This window comes from Lepidochelys olivacea (genome assembly GCF_965140295.1).
Source record: "Lepidochelys olivacea isolate rLepOli2 genome assembly, chromosome: 1".
Lineage (NCBI taxonomy): Eukaryota > Metazoa > Chordata > Testudines > Cheloniidae > Lepidochelys > Lepidochelys olivacea.
Window position 1 is genome coordinate 34085183 of NC_140411.1, and position 22014 is coordinate 34107196.

The 22014-nt window shown below is 39.6% G+C and overlaps 1 protein-coding gene across 1 annotated transcript; it reads right to left on the reverse strand.

Annotated features, from left to right (window-relative positions):
- Positions 1-725: 725 nt before the first annotated feature.
- ANGPTL5 (angiopoietin like 5) lies at positions 726-21913 on the reverse strand. The gene is made up of 8 exons (XM_084651847.1): positions 21571-21913; positions 19444-19591; positions 18551-18654; positions 18028-18121; positions 17333-17433; positions 11194-11314; positions 4762-4947; positions 726-1923 (listed from the first exon to the last, which is right to left on the reverse strand). The coding sequence occupies exons 1-8, from the start codon at positions 21667-21669 to the stop codon at positions 1604-1606; spliced, it is 1173 nt and encodes a 390-aa protein (XP_084507973.1). The 5' UTR covers positions 21670-21913; the 3' UTR covers positions 726-1603.
- Positions 21914-22014: the final 101 nt, after the last annotated feature.

Here is a 22014-nt window from a genome sequence, read left to right on the forward strand (position 1 = left end):
GAGAACCACTGTTTTTACAAAAAGAAAAGGAGTACTTGTGGCACCTTAGAGACTAACCAATTTATTTGAGCATGAGCTTTCGTGAGCTACAGCTCACTTCATCGGATGCATACCGTGGAAACTGCAGCAGACTTTATATACACACAGAGAATATGAAACAATACCTCCTCCCACCCCACTGTCCTGCTGGTAATAGCTTATCTAAAGTGATCATCAGGTTGGGCCATTTCCAGCACAAATCCAGGTTTTCTCACCCTCCACCCCCCACACACAAATTCACTCTCCTGCTGGTGATAACCCATCCAAAGTGACAACTCTTTACACAATGTGCATGATAATCAAGTTGGGCCATTTCCTGCACAAATCCAGGTTCTCTCACCCCCTCACCCCCCTCCCAAAAACCACACACACAAACTCACTATCCTGCTGGTAATAGCTCATCCAAAGTGACCACTCTCCCTACAATGTGCATGATAATCAAGGTGGGCCATTTCCAGCACAAATCCAGGTTTTCTCACCCCCCACCTCCATACATTACACTTACTTTTTACAGATGTAAATGATAACCCAGGGTGCAAGATAGTGGAGAATGTGGCCCATAGACACCCTTCTTAGGTTTACAACATTGCTTATGACAGTTACTCCTGACTAAAACTGAAGCAAAAGATGGATGAAATAGGGACATATACTTTGTGCAACAAGGATGCCAGACTCTGAAACAACAATTGCTCTGACAATATTCATATTTTTATTGATAGGCCTGCATTTTTACTGACAGAAAAAAATACAAACCATCCAGATTACTTAATATAACTGGCACTTCTATAGAACGAGAGATGCAGGATCAAGTCCATAGTTCCAAAAATTACAATTTCAAAGACATTTTGAAATTCCTACAAGTTCTGTTGGTGATCATGCATGTCGTGCATGCATTCATTTTTAGTGAATTCATAATTTAGGCCATTCAAAAGCCCTAAATCTGTTTTACATATTAAGGACTCATTTGTTAACCCTAATGGGGCTTCTATTGAAGTCCATGAGAGTCTTGCTTAAATAAGGATTGCAGGAGTCTGGAAATTTATGCCAGATAAAAGAAATTTTCTAAATTATCTTAATGACAAACGTGTTTTGCTGCATTTTACTGATAATACTTTTTTTTCTCTGATTGTTTCTTGGTAACTCAGATATGCAGAGAAACTAATTTCAAAAGTCAGCATTACTGTCACTTTATTATTTTTAAAAAATGTGAAATGCAAAGACGTGTGTTTTAAAATGCTGCCACCAGTTCTGAGAAATTTCGTAAGAGGGAGCTGAATAGAGATTAATGAATGATAAAAGCCTTGTGCTCATATGATATATATTACACGTAGGACCTTCTCATTCAGAGGTGAGGGTGCTAACCCACTGAGCTATACTGACATACAGTAGTATAATATCAGGCATAATTTCATAATGGAAATAAAATTGATTAAGTAGTACTGCATGTAAATAGTTAAAATAATTCATAAGACTGCATTAACTACAAGTGAGAATCTTTAAGATTATGCTGATATATCAACCAGTATAATTGCTAGAAGAGCTATAATTCTATCCTAATAGGCTGCTATTTGAAATATGGATTATAGGTTCTTCTAATTTTCATTGAAACTGATTTAATTCTGATTGGTTTATTATTTTCTGCCCATGTATCCCAATGAATCCCTGTTGCAAGAAACTTTCCTGTGAAACGATGAACACCATTGAGATTTGCAAGGCCACACTGATTGAACCACCAGCCAGTGTTATCACTGAAATTACTGCAGCTCTTCACAGGCTGCTCTTGGAGATAGCATACTGGGTTGCATCCATCATTATCTACATCAAATGTGCTGAAGGGCATTGCATTCTGGTTATCTTCCTTTCTGTATCCTCGAAATGCATCACCTGAGTGAAACAGACCAGAAAGAAACTGCCATAGACGTTAAGATAATTATTTTGTACAAAAACAAAGCCCTCTAAATTAATGCATAAATTGCCTTTTTTATCCTCATTTGTTAGAAAGCTGTGCTTCTTCAAACATCCAGGGTGATGTGTTGTGGCATGACACCACAATTGTGTGTGTGAGAGAGAGAGGAGGAGAGGGAGAGTTATGTGCTGGAGAGAGAGGGAGAGAAAGAAATAGTTATAACTGAAACCAGGAGGGATACTGAGAAATGCTGGAGAAGTTGAAAAGAGACAGAACAGATTGTGGCTTTCTAACAATAAGAACTTAGCATGCATGTAATCTAGAGCTTTCTGTCCTGAAAGATAGAAACAAAAAATGGGGAAACGGGAAAAAAGAGAAAAGGAGTACTTGTGGCACCTTAGAGACTAACAAATTTATTTGAGCATAAGCTTTCGTGAGCTACAGCTCACTTCACCGGATGCATTCAGTGGAAAATACAGTGGGGAGATTTATATCCATAGAGAACATGAAACAATGGGCGTTACCATACACACTGTAACCAGAGTGATCACTTAAGGTGAGCTATTACCAGCAGGGGGTAAAAAACCTTTTGTAGTGATAATCAAGATGGGCCATTTCCAGCAGTTGACAAGAACGTCTGAGGAACTGTGGGGGGGGGGGAATAAACAAGGGGAAATAGTTTTACTTTGTGTAATGACAAATGGCCCACCTTGATTATCACTACAAAAGGTCACCCTCCACACACCCTGCACTCTCCTGCTGGTAATAGCTCACCTTAAGTGATCACTCTGGTTACAGTGTGTATGGTAACACCCATTGTTTCATGTTCTCTATGCATATAAATCTCCCCACTGTATTTTCCACTGAATGCATCCGATGAAGTGAGCTGTAGCTCACGAAAGCTTATGCTCAAATAAATTTGTTAGTCTCTGAGGTGCCACGAGTTCTCCTTTTCTTTTTGCCAATACAGACTAACATGGCTGCTACTCTGAAAGCTGTCAGAAAAAAGACGTTGTGATTCAGATTTTCAATGGTGGCCTCTAATTTTGAGTGCCCATTTTTAGACAGCTAAAGCCTGGTTTTCAGAGGTGCTGAGCAACCACAGCTCCAGGTGAGGACTGTTTCAAATTGGAATCTAAAATATGAGATCACTTTTGAAATCTGGTCCATTGTGAGTAGCTTCGGGCCCCAGAGAGAGTCAGTCTGTAAACTATGTTCATTACAACACAGGAGTTCTTGACAACCAGTCCTGTACATTTAACCTGATGTAGTAATATTTCCTGGTTAAAAAGACAAAGGACTGTCTACTGATGGCTACCAAGAGAGACAATGTGTGAAGAGAAGTGAGCAACCATCAGTATAGTTTTGGAGGAATACTGATACATTTTAATAAATGTGAGGGGGGGGAAGGTCTGAAATAAGAGGAAGTGTACTGTAGGATTGTTAATAGAAAATTGAAATACCTTTACCCATTTGGAATTGCCTTAACTCTTCTTCGATACAAGTACTTAAGTTGTGATTTCATCTGCTACTTTTACAGAACTGCCAGTGATATCAATGGAAGTTCTGCACACTCTGGGCTTGATTTGCTCTATTCAGTTTCTTTTTTCACCCTCATCAGCATGGCATCAAACCATCTTCCAGTAGTCCATTAAACAACGTGACTAACATCTGAAAGACTCTCACTGACTTCAGTAGGCTTTAGTTCAAGCCCAGAGCAACTAAAGAATCAGACCTTTATTGCATTATATATCTCACACTTAACTTGAATTTACTCAAATTCCTTCTTGGGGTGTATCATAAATATAAAGGGAAGGGTAAACACCTTTAAAATCCCTCCTGGCCAGAGGAAAAACCCTTTCACCTGTAAAGGGTTAAGAAGCTAGGATAACCTTGCTGGCACCTGACCAAAATGACCAATGAGGAGACAAGATACTTTCAAAAGCTGGGAGGAGGGAGAAACAAAGCCTCTCTCTGACTGTCCGTGTGATGCTTTTGCTGGGGACAGAACAGGAATAGAGTCTTAGAACTTAGTAAGTAAGCTAGCTAGATATGCGTTAGATTCTGTTTTCTTTAAATGGCTGAGAAAATAAGCTGTGCTGAATGGAATATAGATTCCTGTTTGTGTCTTTTTGTAACTTAAGGTTTTGCCTAGAGGGATTCTCTATGTTTTGACTCTAATTACCCTGTAAGGTATTTACCATCCTGATTTTACAGAGGTGATTCTTTTACTTCTATTAAAATTCTTCTTTTAAGAATCTGATTGCTTTTTCATTGTTCTTAAGATCCAAGGGTTTGGGTCTGTGCTCACCTATGGAAATTGGTGGGGACTTTTATCAAGCCTTCCCCAGGAAAGGGGGTGGAGGGTTTGGGAGGATTTTGGGGGGAAAGACGTTTCCAAACGGGCTCTTTCCCAGCTATATATCTCTTAGACGTTTGGTGGCAGCGATAAAGTACAAAGGTAAAATAGTTTGTACCTTGGGGAAGTTTTAACCTAAGCTGCTAAAAATAAGCTTAGGAGGTTTTCATGCAGGTCCCCACATCTGTACCCTAGAGTTCAGAGTGGGGAAGGAACCTTGACAGGGTGGGATGGGAGGGATTATGCCTACATAAAAAATAAACCTTGGTCCAACCAATCACCATAACATTAACAGTTACTCACTTTCACAGCTTTAAAATTCATCATGCGCAGAAATTTATTTTATAGAAAAACACAAATTAGAAATGGACATTTTTCATATTATCCTAACTTAATATTTCATCATCTCCACCTTTTTTAGACAGACTTATTTTAATACTTAGGAGTGTGATCTTACCAGCAGTTCCTGAATAACGGCCTAAATGGATTTTAAAGGAACATGCTTCATCCTCTAGCCAAAAGTTGTCATAAGATGCATAGGCATATGTGTCATCTTCAGATTCTAAACCCACATAAAGCATAAAGCTTGTTGTTTTCTGATTTAATATAAGAAACACTTTCCTCAGTCCAAGCCAAAAGTCCCCTGTGAAATAAAGAAAATACAAATCAAATAAACTTTGTAAAAAATATCTATAGAAGCAAAATTATCTCTTCCATTTTCCCTACTCTATTTCCCTTCCTGGACCAAAAGTAATGAATATTGTGCTGGTTGAAAGGAACATACTTACTTAAAAGGCTTAGGAAGGAGAAGAAGGTTCTCTAGTTCATCATGAAAATCCATGAACTGGATTCTCCTGCACACACGTCCTTACTTAGGGCTGGTCTACACTAACGCAGTTAGTTGACCTAATTTACGCTAGTTCAGATGCACTCCCATCGACATAGCTTCCGCCTCTCGGGGAGGTGGAGTACAGACATTGACAGGAGAGCGCTCTCCTATCAACTTAGTGTGTCTTCACCAGACCCGCTAAATCAACACTGCTCCATCAATCGCAGCGGTGCCCATTTAGCCAATAGTGTAGACATAGCCTCAGTGACACATATATATATAGAAGCAAGAACTGTCCTCAGTATACATTGCAGGTGTACAAAAAATCGGGTGGATTGTCTGCTTGGCCACACATAATCCAGTGTCAACCTTAACAGTAACGTTGCTAAATGTTAGAGCAGCATCAAATCTCAAACCATCTTGATGAGAACGTGTTTGAGGTTTGATGCATTTATGAGCTTCAAACCATGAAAGCTTGGCCAGCATGGGTTGTGATGGTTTCTGAAGCTGAAAAATTGAGAGCTTTCCTGCCTTTAACAAGACCTGGTACTCCTCTGAAGGAGGATCTGTCCTTAGCGATCTTCCATTTTCTGATCTTTTCATTTGCTCACAACTTTCAGAAACTTGCTGCTATTGGGATGAAATTTTACAGGGCCTCAGCTCTGCTTCAGGAGAAAAAAACCGGTGTATGAGCAAAAACAGTAGAGCCTTTTTAAGTATGAAATGAATTGGGGGGGAATACATTTGATCCTCCAGCCCTTTTGCAGCTAAAAATCCCATGGAATTCAGTGGGAGTTGTGACAGTGTGTGCCCCAAAGAGACACTCGGCACCCCAAATTCACCATATTAATACATAATTGTGATATATTTTGTACAAAGTAGGCCTTGTGAGATATCATTTTAGAAGTCTTAATCTGTTGAACATTAATATCCTGTTAAGTTGTATGTGCTCTCACTGTATATGAAGCTATGAAGTTTCGCTATGTATGTGTCACTGAAACATGTTGAGGTTGGGAACACTCACAAGCAGCCTTTCAGATACAACAATATAAAGGCCAAACAAAATGGCTGTCTCACTGAGGAGAATACAAACACTCACAAGGATTACCTCAAGAACTGTGTATAACAGGAAAGGATTTACCCCAAAAAATACCATGCCATGGCACGGGGCCCCCAACAACAGGGGTGCTGCAGCACCCCCACATTTTATGCAGGGCTCTGCTGCCACCCTGCGCCCGGGGTCCCAGCTGCCGCCCCACACCACTTAAGATAAAACATATTGTTAAGGGCACAGAACCACCCGGGCACTTGGGGAGACAGGGAGGTGCCCAAGCCTGGCCACTGGGGCTGCAGCGCGGCCACGATGGCTAAGGGGTATAGGCAGCCGCCTACTTTGCAAGACCCAGCTGCCAAGGGAGGCGAACAGAGATCAGCGTGCGGAGACAGTGGGGTGCTCAGGTGGCTGCCGATGGAACTGTGCCCCCGCCCCTCGCCTTCAGGTGGCTGTTCAGCCTACGCGGGTCTCTGCCTGCTTCTCCAGGCTGGCCAGCGCAGGACTGCCGGGGTGTCCGAAGCTGTCCTCAGCCATGAAGATCTTGGTGTCACCTTCTCCAGCCCCATGGTGGCTCTGCTCATGCACTGTGTCCGGGGCGCCCAGGGTTCCGGCTGCCGCCCCACACCCAAGGCTCTAAAGGGCTTTGCTGCCGCCCCATGGCCCATACCCAGATCTGGACCCGTGCCTGGGGCGGACAGGGGTCTGGCTTTCAGCACCCCTGCTATTAAAAATGTTCCAGTGCTACTGGCGTTAAACGTAATTGGGTGGTCCACGGCCCACACAGGACCACCTGTGGCTATGCCCTGGATCTTTCGGACATTTTTAATCTGCCTAAAATCAAGGTCAGTTTTTTTTAGCAATAATGAAGTGACACTATGAGTCTGGCAGTCAAAAATGCAAAAAAAATGAAGGCAAGGCAAGAAGACAAACCTAAGCAAAAAGACAGTTTGTCATTTTATTTTAAAAAGCTTGAAGTATTGAATAGTGGACATTCATCAAAAAGTATGGGCGAGGAAACATCTGAATTATCTGATCACTTGCCAAGTTATGGGGATACCACGACGACTGCAAAAGTTGAACAAGTGGACTCTGAAGTGACAATGGAACCACAAAATATTGGTAATTTTGTCAAAGTAAGGGAAGAAACCTTCCCTGAAGACATTGCATTTTGGCTAAAATCTGTTTCATTGGATATGACAGAATATTTCTTAGAAAATAAACCAAAAAATGTAGGTAATATGGAAAATTTGAGAAAAGAGTATGAGGTTGGAGGACAAAAACAATTTAGAGGTCTTCATGAGTCCCATTTTCTGAGGATGAAGAAAAATGGGATGACAGAAATGAGAAATTGGTTGTTTTTTTCGGAAACCAGTAAGGCAGTCTCCTGTTATGTTTGCAAATTATTCCCTAACCCTAGTAAAGGAAAGCAAACATTCGTCAACAGGCACTCTAATTGGAGAAACATTGCAAGACATATTGCTGATCATGAAACTCCCAAAGCTCATATTAATGCTATGTGTAAGTTCGTTCAAAGGTGTAAATTATCTGGAAGAATTGATTCTGTGTTGTCGGCTCAGTTTGAAAAGGAGTGTGCTTATTGGAGGAAAGTGCTGAGACGTGTTGTTGCCACAATCAAACTCCTGTCATCTTTGGGACTGAGTCATCACTGTCAAATCAAAAAGGTAATTTTTTACCCTGTCTTGAATATCTTAGTGAATTTGATGATTTTCTCAAAGAACATTTGAAAAATTATCAGTATTGTGGCTCAGGGAAGACCAACTTTTTAATGCACCAAACCTACGATGAATTCATCACTATAATGGCAGAGCGGCTCAGAAACCAATTCACTGATGAGGTAAAGGATGCCAAGTACTATTCCATAATAGTTGATTCAACACCAGATGTGAGTCATGTAAACCAATTAACATTAATTTTAAGATATGTGACCGGCAATGGTGAAGTTGTAGAGCGATTTCTTTGTTTTGTCCCGCTAAAATCCCACACTTCTGAATGTCTAGAGACAACTGTTTTGGAAATCATTGCAAATTTAGGTTTGGACATCAAACACTGTCGTGGGCAGAGCTTTGATAATGCCGCAAATATGGCAGGAAAATATTCAGGTCTACAGGCAAGACTGAACCATGAAAGCCCATCTGCTTTATTCATACCATGTTCCAGCCATTCCTTAAATTTAATCTGCAATGCTGCAGCCAAATCTTGTGAGGGAATTACACATTTTTTTGACTTTGTTCATAATGTGTATGCCTTTTTTTTGGTTGCCACACATCGGTGGAGTATGCTACAATCATGCTTGGAGCAGGCAAATGGAAATATTTGACAGTCAAAAGAATTTGTAACACCAGGTGGTCTGCTCATGCAGATGCTGTTTTGGCTTTGAAAATGAGCTATGATGATATAAAGAAAACCTTATTAGACATAGTCACACCAAATTCTGAAAAACCACCTATGAAAACTGAAGCAAAATCCTTAGCAGAAAAGTTTGAAAAGTATGATATTGCTGTTTTTAGTCTTTTGTGGAACCGTTTACTTCAAAAAATTAATGCCGTCAGCAAATTGCTGCAAAAGGTTGATACAAATTGATTGAATGAATGCTGCACAATTGTTAGCCTCAGTTAAAAGTTTTGTCATAGTAGTTTGAAATGACTATAGCTTGGTGGAAGCAGAACAGAAAATATAGGTTCCTCTAATATATCTGACGAGAAGCGTAAAAAAAACCCCAGGAAGTTATTTTTTGATGAAACTAGAGATAAATAAATCAATTTAAAAGGGAAAGAGAAGATCATCGTTGAGACGTCAATGTTATTTGGGACACAATAATAGTGCAATTGCAGAGTAGAGATGAATCTCTTAAAAAAACTGTTTTATTTTGCATGTTTTTTGACAGAAGTATGGATGAAAATGCTAAAAGCCACTACAGTAAAAAATTAAATGAATTCTACCCAGAGGACATAGACACAAATCTTTCTGAAGATAAAATGAATGAAATGTTTCACTTTATCGAAAAGTTGTAGAGCAATTTCTTTGTTTTGTCCCGCTAAAATCCCACACTTCTGAATGTCTAGAGACAACTGTTTTGGAAATCATTGCAAATTTAATGAAAAATGAAATAAAAAACTGTTTTATTTTGCATGTTTTTTGACAGAAGTATGGATGAAAATGCTAAAAGCAACTACAGTAAAAAATTAAATGAATTCTACCCAGAGGACATAGACACAAATCTTTCTGAAGATAAAATGAATGAAATGTTTCACTTTATCGAAAATGATGAGGTCTGTGCTTTGAGATCACCAGCTGATTTGTATAGACTTGAACGTGACGGTTTGCAGGCAACCTTTCCAAATATAGAAACCATTCTGAAAATATTTTTAACAATACTGGTCACAAATGCTTCTAGTGAACATTCTTTTTCTGTATTGAAACGAATTAAAAATTATTTGCGAAATATGATGAGTCAGGAACATTTGACAAGTTTGGCAATATTGACAATTGAAAATGCATCTTTACAAAATATTACTTACAATGACTTAATTGATGATTTTGTAAAGAAAGTGTAGAGAAAAAGCTATTCAAATAATTGTTTTTTTCAAATTTAATAAGTTTCTTCAGAGGAAGTTTAACTTTTATTTTTCCATTCATGTATCATCTATACTTTTTATTTTTACACATTTTTCACATTAGCATAATGCAAATTAAAGTTTTCATATAGACCAGAAGTTCTCAAACTGTGGTCCAAGAACTCCATTCAGGTGGAGTGAGGAAAAGTTAGGTTTTTTTTTTTTTATAAAGCACTCTTATCCGAAGCACTTGACAATAGTTAGCTAACGGTACAAACAACATTTGGGAAGATCATTAAGCGGTCCGCTGAGACCCTCAGCAATTTTCAAGTGGTCTGTGGAAAAAAAAGGTTAGACTACAAAAACAATCAAGGTACCTCACTTTATTTTCATTTACTTCCTATTACTTATAATATAGCAGGAAAGTGAAGGAAAAAAGAATGAAAAACAGGGGGAGATAAGAGAGAATGTTCTTTTTCTTGGCTGGGTCCCAGGGGGAGGGGCGAAAACGAAGCTGCGCACAGGGCCTCACTAACTCTAAATACACCACTGGCGTACAATGCAAACTTTCAGAGATAGCACATACTCAAGGGAGACTGTGTGACATATGTCACAGCAAAGGATCTTTCCAGTAAGTTGGAAGACTATATAAAAGGGGGAAGTGACATCAGGAATTGGCTTCACTCCTCTTACAACACAGCACCTGAAAAGGCCTCAGGAACAAAGACTGAACTGGGGAAGGGGGGCCCTAAGCCTGCCTCTGTATGGAAGCTTGGTGGGTTGTTTGTACTATCTAACAGGGTGAGTGAGACACTGCTTGATTCAAATCCTATCCAGTTCAGAGAATTTGGATTGTGTTTTTGTTTGTTTCCTAGGTGATCTTCTTTGATCTGTACACCTATCACTTATAATCACTTAAAATCTATTTATATTTTACATAAAAACAGTGTGGTTTGAGTGAAGTGCTTGAGGAAAAACCTCAGCTCAGTTAACAAAGGCTTTTACACATTCCTCTCCACATTCGGGGGCGGTGGGGGGTCAGACTGGGTAATAAATTTATACTGGTCAGGCTTTCAACCAGGGCAAGACAGTACAGCTCTGGAGTCCCAGGCTGTGGAGCTGAGGAGAAGCCTTCATGTAACTGCAGCTGGGTGGGGCCCTGCCTGTGTAAAGGTTTGTGAGAGTGCAGAACTTGGAGTGGTCTGCAGCTTGTCCAGTAGCACAGGGTGAGAGGGCACCCATGCTGGTGAGACAGAGGACTCAGTGGTACCCCAGTTCTAGGTTGCATCCCAGGCGGGGTCATCACAAGAGTGTCATCAGCATTAGGACATCATGATTGGGTCCAAAGCCCTTTTTTTCTTACAATAAGAAAATATATTTAGAATCTGGAAAATGTAGAACATTTATCTCTTTAACATATTAAATTAGTACCTGAAAGATCTCCAAATCCATCCAAGTATTCTGACCAATTTCTTTGGAAGTCAATTACCCCATCGGTTCTTTTCTGAATCACAGTCCATCCACCTCCTTTAAAATCCATATCACACAAAACCTAGAACAGAAACATGAATGGCTAGAGAATATCCTCTGATGAACCACTTACTGATGCAGCTGCAACATGGAAAATAACTTTTAAAAAGCAGGACATTCAGAATTTTCCAAAATAACATCCCTTTAAAATGTATCAGCAAAAGTACTCTAAGATAAATGCCTGGAACCAATAATGTTATAAGAATTTTCTATATTGCCTGTTAATTGATCGGAAGGCTTGATCAGAGAATTACTGAACAAGTGAAACCACCTTTCATATATATCAATAAATATATTATCAGATGTGTTGGGGGAAGTATGTATGTAGACACAGACACACACACCAATAAACATTCTACTACATTTGTATTTATCTCCGTTTGAATTGGAAATATTTGCCGTGGGTATGTAATAATTACATATATGTGCAAGAATATTCAGTATTACATTTCTACTTCAGCAGAACAAACTTGAAAAAAGGTTTCAGAGTAACAGCCGTGTTAGTCTGTATTCGCAAAAAGAAAAGGAGGACTTGTGGCACCTTGGTTAAACTTGAAAAAGACATTAAAGGCAACAAATATTTCATCACCATTTTGTGCATTTTTCTCCTTTGCTTCCTACTGGTCCTCTTAATTTAGTTTTCCAAACAACTTCTTATCTGAATTTTTTTTTCCTTTCCAGCATTGTTTGTTATGCATGGGAAACACAGGCTCCTAACTGAAGGACTCACCAGATATAGGAAGTAAAGAAAGAGCTTCTTTTCAGAGACATCAGAATCACACTAATTCACCCTAGTGGGATGGAAAACTCTGCATAAAATAGAACCTGATCCAATCAAGCACTTAAGTACATGCTTAACATAGGCAAGTGTGTAGTCCCATTGAATGCCATGGGACTACTCACATGCTTAAAGTTTTTTGCTGTATTGGGACCTTAGTAAAATTTATGTTTTCGGGTGTGTTAGAACTAGAGCCAATGCATGTGAGATCACATTCCCCAGTAGGGAATATCACATAGAATACCAGGGTTGGAAGGGACCTCAGGAGGACATGTAGTCCAATCCCCTGCTCAAAGGAGGACCAATCCCCAATTTTTGCCCCAGATCCCTAAATGGCCCTCTCAAGGATTGAACTCACAACCATGGATTTAGGAGGCCAATGCTCAAACCAACGAGCTATCCCTCCCACCTGCCTGTGCTTCACTTTCTCCTGCCATTCAAAACCTTTTGAACCCCAATATACCCTGACAATATTGGCACACTCACCCATTGTCAGGGCTTTTGTACACTAAAGACATTTTTCAAATATTTCCCACCATAGCCAATGCTAGTTCAGCTGCACAGGTGTTATCAACATTAGGAGCCCTAGTGCAGAATAGTGTACACCATTTTGGATACCACATCACCTAAACTTGTTCACAGGGCTTAAAATGATGGCTGCAGACAGTGACTTACATATTTCAAGACTCCCAATGTTACTAACACTAATGGAACTGAACGTCTCAGAGACATAAGTCAGTGGGTGTACTCATTACAACAAGGGTAAGTACTGACTACACTGTTGTTGCTCAATAACTGATAAGAAGATAAGTAAAGGAAAGAATCCTGGAGCGAGTTTAGTAAATTGTCTCCATTTTCTGCTGAGTGAAAGCAGCAGAAAGTTTATGAGCCAGATCCTTAGCTGTGCCACAGCAGCATCCAGCAAAGCAAAGGAGAGGAGCTGTAACGTTGGCCACCTTTGCCACTCCCAGAGCCTGAGCCTGAGCCTGAGTCTGGATGGGAGCCAGTTTGGACAAATTACAGCAGCCTCAGGGCTGCACTCTGCTGCACCCAGCTCTTATGGCCCCAACTGGGTTTTCCTGCAACCAGGGACTGTAGGAACACTGCAGCGCTCTATCCAGGCCCTCTTTCCTCTGGAAATGTCCCCTATGTGGGAGCCAGGAGGGGGATAGAGCTCATTATGCTGACTCTACACAACCTGGGGATTTCTGAATCCTCAAGTAGCTGAGTAAGTCAACTTCCTGGATGCTTTGAGCTGGCCCTAACCCTTGGAAAGAAAGCACAATGCAGGGGCTAGAGCAAGTCAGACCTGCTTGCTGGGAGAATCACAATGAACTACAGAGGCAGCCTAAAAACCCCAATCTGAAGAGAGAAGGATACAGTTCTCTACCCATAGAGAGGTGATGGCCTGAGAGCTTAATGGCATTCCTAGAGCAGACCACAGGAGGGAGACAAAGTACAGTCACCCCAAAACTGTGAGAAGACTAAAGATATTTTGTTTTCTATTTTCGTTCCTGATTGTTTGAGGGGCTTTTTGTTTATTGTTGTTGGATAACTGGTTACTGAAATTAATACTGTCATGCTGGCTTTGGTATTTTTTTTACTGGGACATACTGTCTTTTTTGTAATTTTTTCATTTAGTTATGTTTTACAAGCCTTCCACAGCTCTTGACTATGAGTCAAGCCTTAGAAATGAATTATTAGTTATTTTGTCTACAGGTTTATATCTTAATTTCTTGAGTCTTTTGTTCTTCTATATTTTAAGCTTTAATTACAAACACATGTTTGTCTTTTGCTCTTTTTATGCCTTATCCCATAGGCGGTTTTACATTAAACTCTTTTAATAGATTCATAGATACTAAGGTCAGAAGGGACCATTATCATCATCTAGTCTGACCTCCTGCACAATGCAGACCACAGAATTTCACCCACCCACTCCTGCGAAAAACCTCTCATCTATGTCTGAGCTACTGAAGTCCTCAATCGTGGTTTAAAGACTTCAAGGAGCAGAGAATCCTTCCCTTTAATATCATTCTTTAATAAAATACATACCCATACTTTTGGACATTCTCAGGGAGATCCTGTCAGCATGATCTGCATTCAGATCTGTGTGGCATCTATTAAACATGAAATGAGATACCTTTCTGTAAGTGAAGGTTTTGTTCTCATTATTTATTGTTCCTTCATGGTTATAATTAATTTATGACTATTTTTCCCTTTGTCTCCTGACTCTGTCAGTATTTTAAGGAATCTCCCCACTTACTTGATATCTCCCATATCTTCAGACATTGGCAGTAAGTGCCAAATGTAGAAAAGTGTCAAAAATGCTTTTGAAGTGAAAAGAACTTTTTCATTTCAGAAGGGTTTGCACTATGCTCTGAAACAGGTAATAATTTAACCACTTGAAGCCAAAAGTTACAGCAAATGGACTGAGCAATCTCTTTTCTCACTGAGAGATAATAGTTATATCTCCTCCAGTAAACACCTGATTTTGGAAAAGGCATGAATAGTTTTCTCAGCTGGAACCCTCTACTTCAGAGCCAAATCCTGACTCCCGAAGAAAGCCTGAAATACATGAAGAAAAGGAGTACTTGTGGCACCTTAGAGACTAACCAATTTATTTCGTGAGCTACAGCTCAGGAAAGCTCATGCTCAAATAAATTGGTTAGTCTCTAAGGTGCCACAAGTACTCCTTTTCTTTTTGCGAATACAGACTAACACGGCTGTTACTCTGAAACCTGAAATACATGAGTTTTGTGCAGTGGATCTGCCTGGAATTGGGACAGAAAGAATCCTCCTTGCAAGAATCTATGGAGCATTAATGCAACTGCTCTGTGGACACTACCTCTACTTTAGTAGCATCTGTGGCCTCTGCAGTCCACTTCCATGGGTAGAATTGGCTGGTGATTCTGGATAGATTTTTTTTTTTTGTGGTCCTAAGCCCTATCCCCTACATTGTGGTGAGAGAACTACTGAAGCACAGAGTTCTTCAGTATCAGGTGGAACCCAGATACGCTGTGTAGCCTCTGCAGCTTGGCCTCCCCTGCCCAGAAGAACCACAGTTCTGCTACTTTTGAGGGCTCTCAAGGTCCTCCTTTAGCCCTTTCATTAGATTTCACCATATATGACAGTTTTGTCTGCACAGGACTATGGGTTTGGGCTCTGAGTTTTCTGACTATTTTGTGGGATACAACAGTAAGGTCCTCAATGGGCTGGGTGGCCTAGTGGTTAGCATCCACTCAGTCATGGGGTAGTGGTAGGGGATGCCAGCCCACCCACTGCACCAAATCCAACCCAGGGCTGTAGGAGGGTCAGTAGCATTGACCCCTGGAGGTGGGGGGGGGGACTTTTTGAGTTATCCTTCCTGGGCTGCTTCCTACCATTTCTCCCTCCATTTCTGGTCCCAGATAAGGAAAAAGAAAAAGAAAACCGAACTGTCAGCCCCAACCAGGCTCATACAGTCCTGGTACTTCAGGGCATCTCTAGCCCCTTTTGGCATGAGCCTGCAGCGTAGGTCTGTACTCCTCTCCAGCCTTCTGAGCTGGGTTGTTCCCTTTTCAACCCTGTCTCCAGTTGGAGTATGCTCTGCAAGGTTGGAGGGGCAGGGGTAGCTGGACCAAGTGTTGTCTTTCAACCCCTTCCATCCCAGTGTGCGGTTTATATTCCCCATCACAGGTACCAATTGGCTAGGGATGGATGGGATGTTTCTACCTGCTTCCCCCATCCCTGTTTTGTTACAACAGAGAAATATCTATAATTAAGTATTATACTGTAGTATTTGTTTTGCCTTCCATTCTTCCAATAACTGACTATCCCAGGCATGTATATGCAAAATTAAAGTGGAAAGGCCTGTAGATGCAATGCCAAATCGCAGCAAACACATATGGACTTCTGCAAACAGAGCACCCAGAAGCAGAAACAAAAGAAAAACATTGGACATTGAATACTTTTTAAAAAAATAAGAATTTAGTCTGTCGTTTGGGTTCTGCAAGTTCCAATTTTACCTGGACTTTGTGGTCAGAATCAGAACTAAGATCATTATCCTCTCCCACTACCTCTCTCACTGACACAGAGGAGAACAAAAGTGTGGAAACATGTGGATTGGGACAGCTGTTTGCGTTGCATACCCAACCATACATAGGCTTCAAGGCACTGATGAGGTTTTAAAATTCACATTGCTGCTGGGAAAGGACAGTGCAGCTAGGAAACCACAGCCCTATATGCTCCCAAGGAAAGAAGCCCTAAATTTTCTAGCAAAAGGCCACATAGCTTAATGCAGCATTAGCTCTTTTTCTACTCCTGTACCCTGCCCTTAGATAAGAAAGGATTATGTAGCCACAGTGAGGAACCCAGTGTCCATGTTGCAAGAGAGCATCTCTGTCAGTTTTGAGAAACTAATAGAGGGAATAAAGATTACAAGAAAATGCCCTAACATCTATGGGTGTGAGGATAGAATTTCTTTCAGTTCCTTAGTCTTTGTGCAGGTGTGTGCCATTGTCTAGTCATGCTCCATGGCCCTTTTATTCAAACTCATAAGAGGAGAGCAAAAAAGCAATGGCTTTTCCACTCACTGAATGCTATGGAGTTTTATAGAGAAGAAGGATGATTCATTGGTTGATGGCACTAGCCTAGAATGTTCAAGATCAGGTTCTGCTCTACCATAGATTTCTGAGAGACCTTAGGCAAGTCACTTAGCATCTCTGTGCCTCAGTTCCCCACCTGTAAAATAGGGAGGATTGCACTTCCCCCACCTCACAGGTGTGTTATGAGGGCGACAAAGTCAGTGAGGTAATATCTTTTATTGGACCAACTTCTGTTGGTGAGAGAGCGCTGTGTAAACTCAAAAGCTTGTCTCTCTCACCCACAGAAGTTGGTTCAATTAAATATATTACCTCATCCACCTTGTTTCTCTAATATCCTGGGACTGACACAGCTACAACTACATTGCATACAAGGCGTGTTATGAAGCACTCGGCTATTATGCTGATGGGGCCATATAAAGTACCTAAAGTCTTCTTCCAGGTGGTTTTCATTGTATATTAAAAGACAGAATATGGTCTTGTATCAGATATTATATTTCTTTATAGGAACTGGGAAAGATTTCAAAATTGTAATTATGGCAGAGCCACTTAGATGGCTCTTAATATAATTCTTATTCACACAATGAGAAATATCCAAGGAAAATACTTTAAAATTATTCAACATATTCTAAATACATATTTTCCAGTAAAGTATGCCCAATATGTGAGATAATTTTATTACCTCATAGGGGTAATTTGATCCTTCTGGATGGATTATGTACAGACCGCTGGGAGTTTTTGCAACTGAACCTATGGTATCTTTAATATCGGTGCAATCCAGTCCTAGAGAACAAATTATTCAATATAATTTAGGTTAAACATTGTAATAACAAATACAGATTGTGACAAAAGGAAGGCACTCAGCTATAAATGTATGAATGATCTCAAATTAAATTTCGTTGTCAAGTAAAATATAAAGTTATCTTTTATCAGAGATTTATTTTGAAAATGTGTATTCTCTGGAATGTAGTAAGGTCAGAAATAGGCAGAGAATAGACAAAAAGGAAGTTTCCACACAAAAAAGCATTTCGTACAGTTGATCTTTCTAACCATAACTAGCAGGATTTTGCAAGGTGCTGAACAACCCTGCATCCCCAGTTCAGAAGGGACACAGCACCTGTGTGACAGCAAACCTGATATTTTCTACAAATATTATCCATCTGGCATAAATTTTCTTTAAAAAGAATCCAAAGTACTTTTGCAAAATTAAGATTTTAAAACAGTTCATAAGTTTTCCAAAGCTTATGCAGTACAAATCACTTCTGAGTAGCTATTATAAATCCCATATCTTCTTGACTTTGCTTTTCTCATTTCCTTATCAAGACACTTAAAAAGATAAAGAGAAAAGATGTAAAGGTTTGCAAGAAAAGTCCTTACCATGAGACTGAACTGCTTTGTAAGGAAGTGGATCCAAATGTTTTCTCAAAACTTCTGCATTCAAAAGAAGGACCCTGTTCATAAGTTCACTCACCTGTAAGTTTAGAAGTAAACAAGAGTTTAAATACACTCAGACTGGAGCACTGAGATTTGAATTCTTATGACTTGCTCCTTCCCTTATACAGATGTCTGTAGTTCATTTCTATGATGCAGGGTGATGCACACTTTACATATCCATAGGCCATGCTGAGTGCCTGATTTTCCACTGCCTTGTATTTGAGCAATCATTTAGGACTTGATCCAACTGCCACTTAAGAGAAATTTTTCAAAGGACTTCAATGGGACTTGGTTTGGAGCCTTATATGTGTGCAAAGTGAGTGCACAATGATTGTTACACACTAACAAAGAAGAATGGCAGCGTTTTACATGCCATAAATACTTACATTTACCACAGTAACCCAATAACTATTAATGTGTGACCTAAGTGAAAAGAAATTTTCATATTATAAATAAAAATTAGTACCTGATTAGAAAGATAATCCAAAGAAGATTGTTGGTCATCCATCATATTTCTTACCAGTTTTTTTGTACTTCTTGCATATTCAACAAGAGAGTTCTGCAAATTTCCTAAAAAAGAGGTATTGTCACCCACTATAATATTAAAACTGTAGAGCCATTTTAAGCTGTATAAACTTCATGCTTATTTTATGAAGTTTAAGTGAACACTGAAGATGTCTTATTTTAGAGTGCTTAAGTGAGACCTAAGTGGTGCATTAGCTCTGGACTAGGCCCTCAGGTGACATGAATTGGTATAGCCCCATTGACTTCAGTGGAGTTGTGCTGACTCTGTGGAAGATCTGTCCCCACAGAAAGGCTCTCTGCACAAGGATGAATCTCAGCCTCTTACAGCATTCTTAGGTAACAATGTGAATGATACCTTAAAAGTACAAATGCAAGTAAAAGACAGATAGATATCTAAGGTTTTTTGTCACCATAGCTTCAAATCTTTTGCTCATCTATCAACACTCATCCTTCTGGGCTTTGCTCACAAGCCAATAGACCTAAATGTAAGACAGACAGAAGATGAATAATGCATGTTAAAAGAGGCAGAGAAAAGATAAGAGACCTGTTAGAATATTCTGTGGCAGATTGCAGCAGGCTCTGCGGGGTTTGACGAGGCAGGGGAGAGAGCACAAGGAATCCTCTTCCACCTGGGTATCTGCACAAAGGATAACCACTGTCCCAGCCCTTTTATGCCCATCAGTAAATCCTTTGCATGGTGCCCAAACTGAGTCGCTAGGTGTGGTGCTGGCCCATGTGCTTGGGAAGAATCAAAGTAACTAAAGTTTGTTATAGGTACATAGAGCATAGGTGAGTTTGTTGTTGACCCAAAGGCTTTTCTTAATGAATACATACTGCACATATAATGTTTTTCTCCGCGTAACATTTTAGCTTGAATATCACATGGCACAAGGCATTGTTCCTTTTGTTTTGAAATAGCTGTTGATGTATTTTTCTCTGCAGTCTTGGGTGGTGTTTGCACAGCACTGCCATTGGGTGTATCCTGTTATACCAAATAATGGAAGACAGATTATATTTTGAATTTGCCTTTGTATCCTCTTCTTAAAAATTAAAGACAATAATTGCCAGCTAGTAACTCAAAGCTAAGACCATAGAGGTTTGAGCCCAGTCCTGCAAGGTACTGTTGAATGTTTCCTGCTCAGCAGCCCCTCAGAGGATTGAGCCAGAAGTAAGTTAGACTTTTAAAAACAATCTTAAAAGGCTCCTAAGAACTGGCTGGTGAGCTGCTTCCACCTCCTGGCATTGTTAACCTAAGGCCTGAACTCGCAAATACTTACTTGCTATATTGCGAGCAGACCCATTGACTCTAATGGGACTGCTCATGACATCAAGCTCTAAGCCTAGCTGCTACTCTGAAATAAGCCTAGCAGTATCACATCCAGTAGTCCTTGTTAGCAGGATCAAGCCCTGCTTCTAAACAAAATTATTTATGTTGTGGTGAAGAAGCAGGTCTTCAGGCTTATCCCTTATTATTCATAATTGTAGTCCCACTCTGCCTAGTACATAGCACAAATGCATCAGGTAGACCCCGACCTGGCAAATACTGATATACATGCATAACTCTACCCAGCTAAGAAGTCAATAAATTCTACCCATATAGTCAGCTCATATTTACAATCACATACCACATCAGCAAAATGTCTTTAATTCCCCTGGAGCAGAAAGTTTAAATGGACACTATCAACTTGAAATCTAGCCAATTCTAAAGAAAGAAAAGGGTCAAAAACAGTTTCAAGGCACTGCCCCCACTGTGGTTATATATTAACATTTTCACACTTTTAAAATGTTTTTCATTCCCCTGTTGCTGTGTGGAACCCACACCATCAACAGGGGGAACTGATTATTCACAAAGTTCTGTCAAAGTAAACACATTGAAACATGTTCTCTCTGATCCCTTTGGGCTCTGATAATGATGGGTGTTACTTGTAACAATAAAGGTAAAAACTCTGAACTAGTTTCTGCCTTGCAGAAAGGACAACATGCAATTGACTTTCCAAATGTTTTCTCCAGATTCGTTTTTTGCCCTCTAAAGATTGTTGTTGTTAAAATGTTATTGTTTTGTTACAACACTGCATAGTGATTGTCTATTGTGTTATTCAAACTGAAGCATAACTCGAAGTATTAGGATTTTAAAAGGAAAACTTAATTTATTCCTGAATATTTCTGCAGCATATTTGGTTCTCCCTTCCTGCTCCAGATTCCTCCCTTTGGCACTAGGACAGCAGTGGCATAAAATTGAACACGTTTTTCTTTGGCACCTGTTTTTCATTTTTAAAAGTGAAAGCAAAAATTACAAAAGATTGTGAACTGACAGATTTTAGAAAATCTCTTGAATTACTAGTTGTATCTTGAGTCTCCTAAGCAGATACATTTGTAGCTTTCTTGAACTGCAGATTCCACTCTCTTAGTTGAAAATAATCACAAAGTGAAGCAGGAAATTTTATGTAACAGTTAAAACCAGACCACTTGAAATAGAGTTTCGGTCCAGGGTTTCATCCTGACTACCAACCACGCTGTTGGAATTAACCAGCATCCATGTTCAATTACACAGGGTCAATCTATTATTTTAACCAGTATTTATATAAAAACAAAAGCAAAACAATTATTAAAAGACAAAGGGTCAGATTCTGATCTCAATTATATAGGTATAAATATGTATAATTCTAGTGAAGCAAATGGAGTTACTCTGGATCATGTAAATGAAATCAGAAACTGGCCCAAAGATTCAAAACTCAGATAACACTCCTTAAGAGGAATGTCTCTGTGTTCCACTGTTAATGAACTAACTTTGTTGCTGCCATTTTAACAGTTTTTTCTTTCTCTGAGGAAATTTAACTTTTCTATACATCATAGTCCATCTAGGGTAAAACAATATACATTTTAAAAGCATCACTCACTGTTCAGAACCTCTATTCAGTTGCATTAACTATCTTATCAAATCAATGTAATTGAAAACCTTACCTTAGTAGAACAGGGTCTGACATTACCTAGCACAGTCTCACCCCCAAAGAAAAAAATGATATTTAGACAGATCAATGAAGTTCCACTAAACTGGATCATCTTTTACTTGAAGAAATGCAAACACTTCAACGGGTTTCAAATTTCTGTGGAAAGGCTTGTTCACTATGAAGTCCTGAGTCAAGTATTTGGGAATGTGTACAGCACAAACAGCAGCCAGCACATTAGTCCTTTTATGCCTCGATTTAACAAAACACATTTTATTCATAGAATAGAAGATTGATATACTGCACTTAAAACAGTGTTTTGACCCTGAAAGCAATTACTGCTTAGTACCTGCATATGACACAACTAATGTATTAACATTTACACTGTAATAGGATTGGGACAGGTCTTGGGAAACGTTGCCTTCAAATATGTTTATTTGTGTTTAGTGGGCTGGACTGG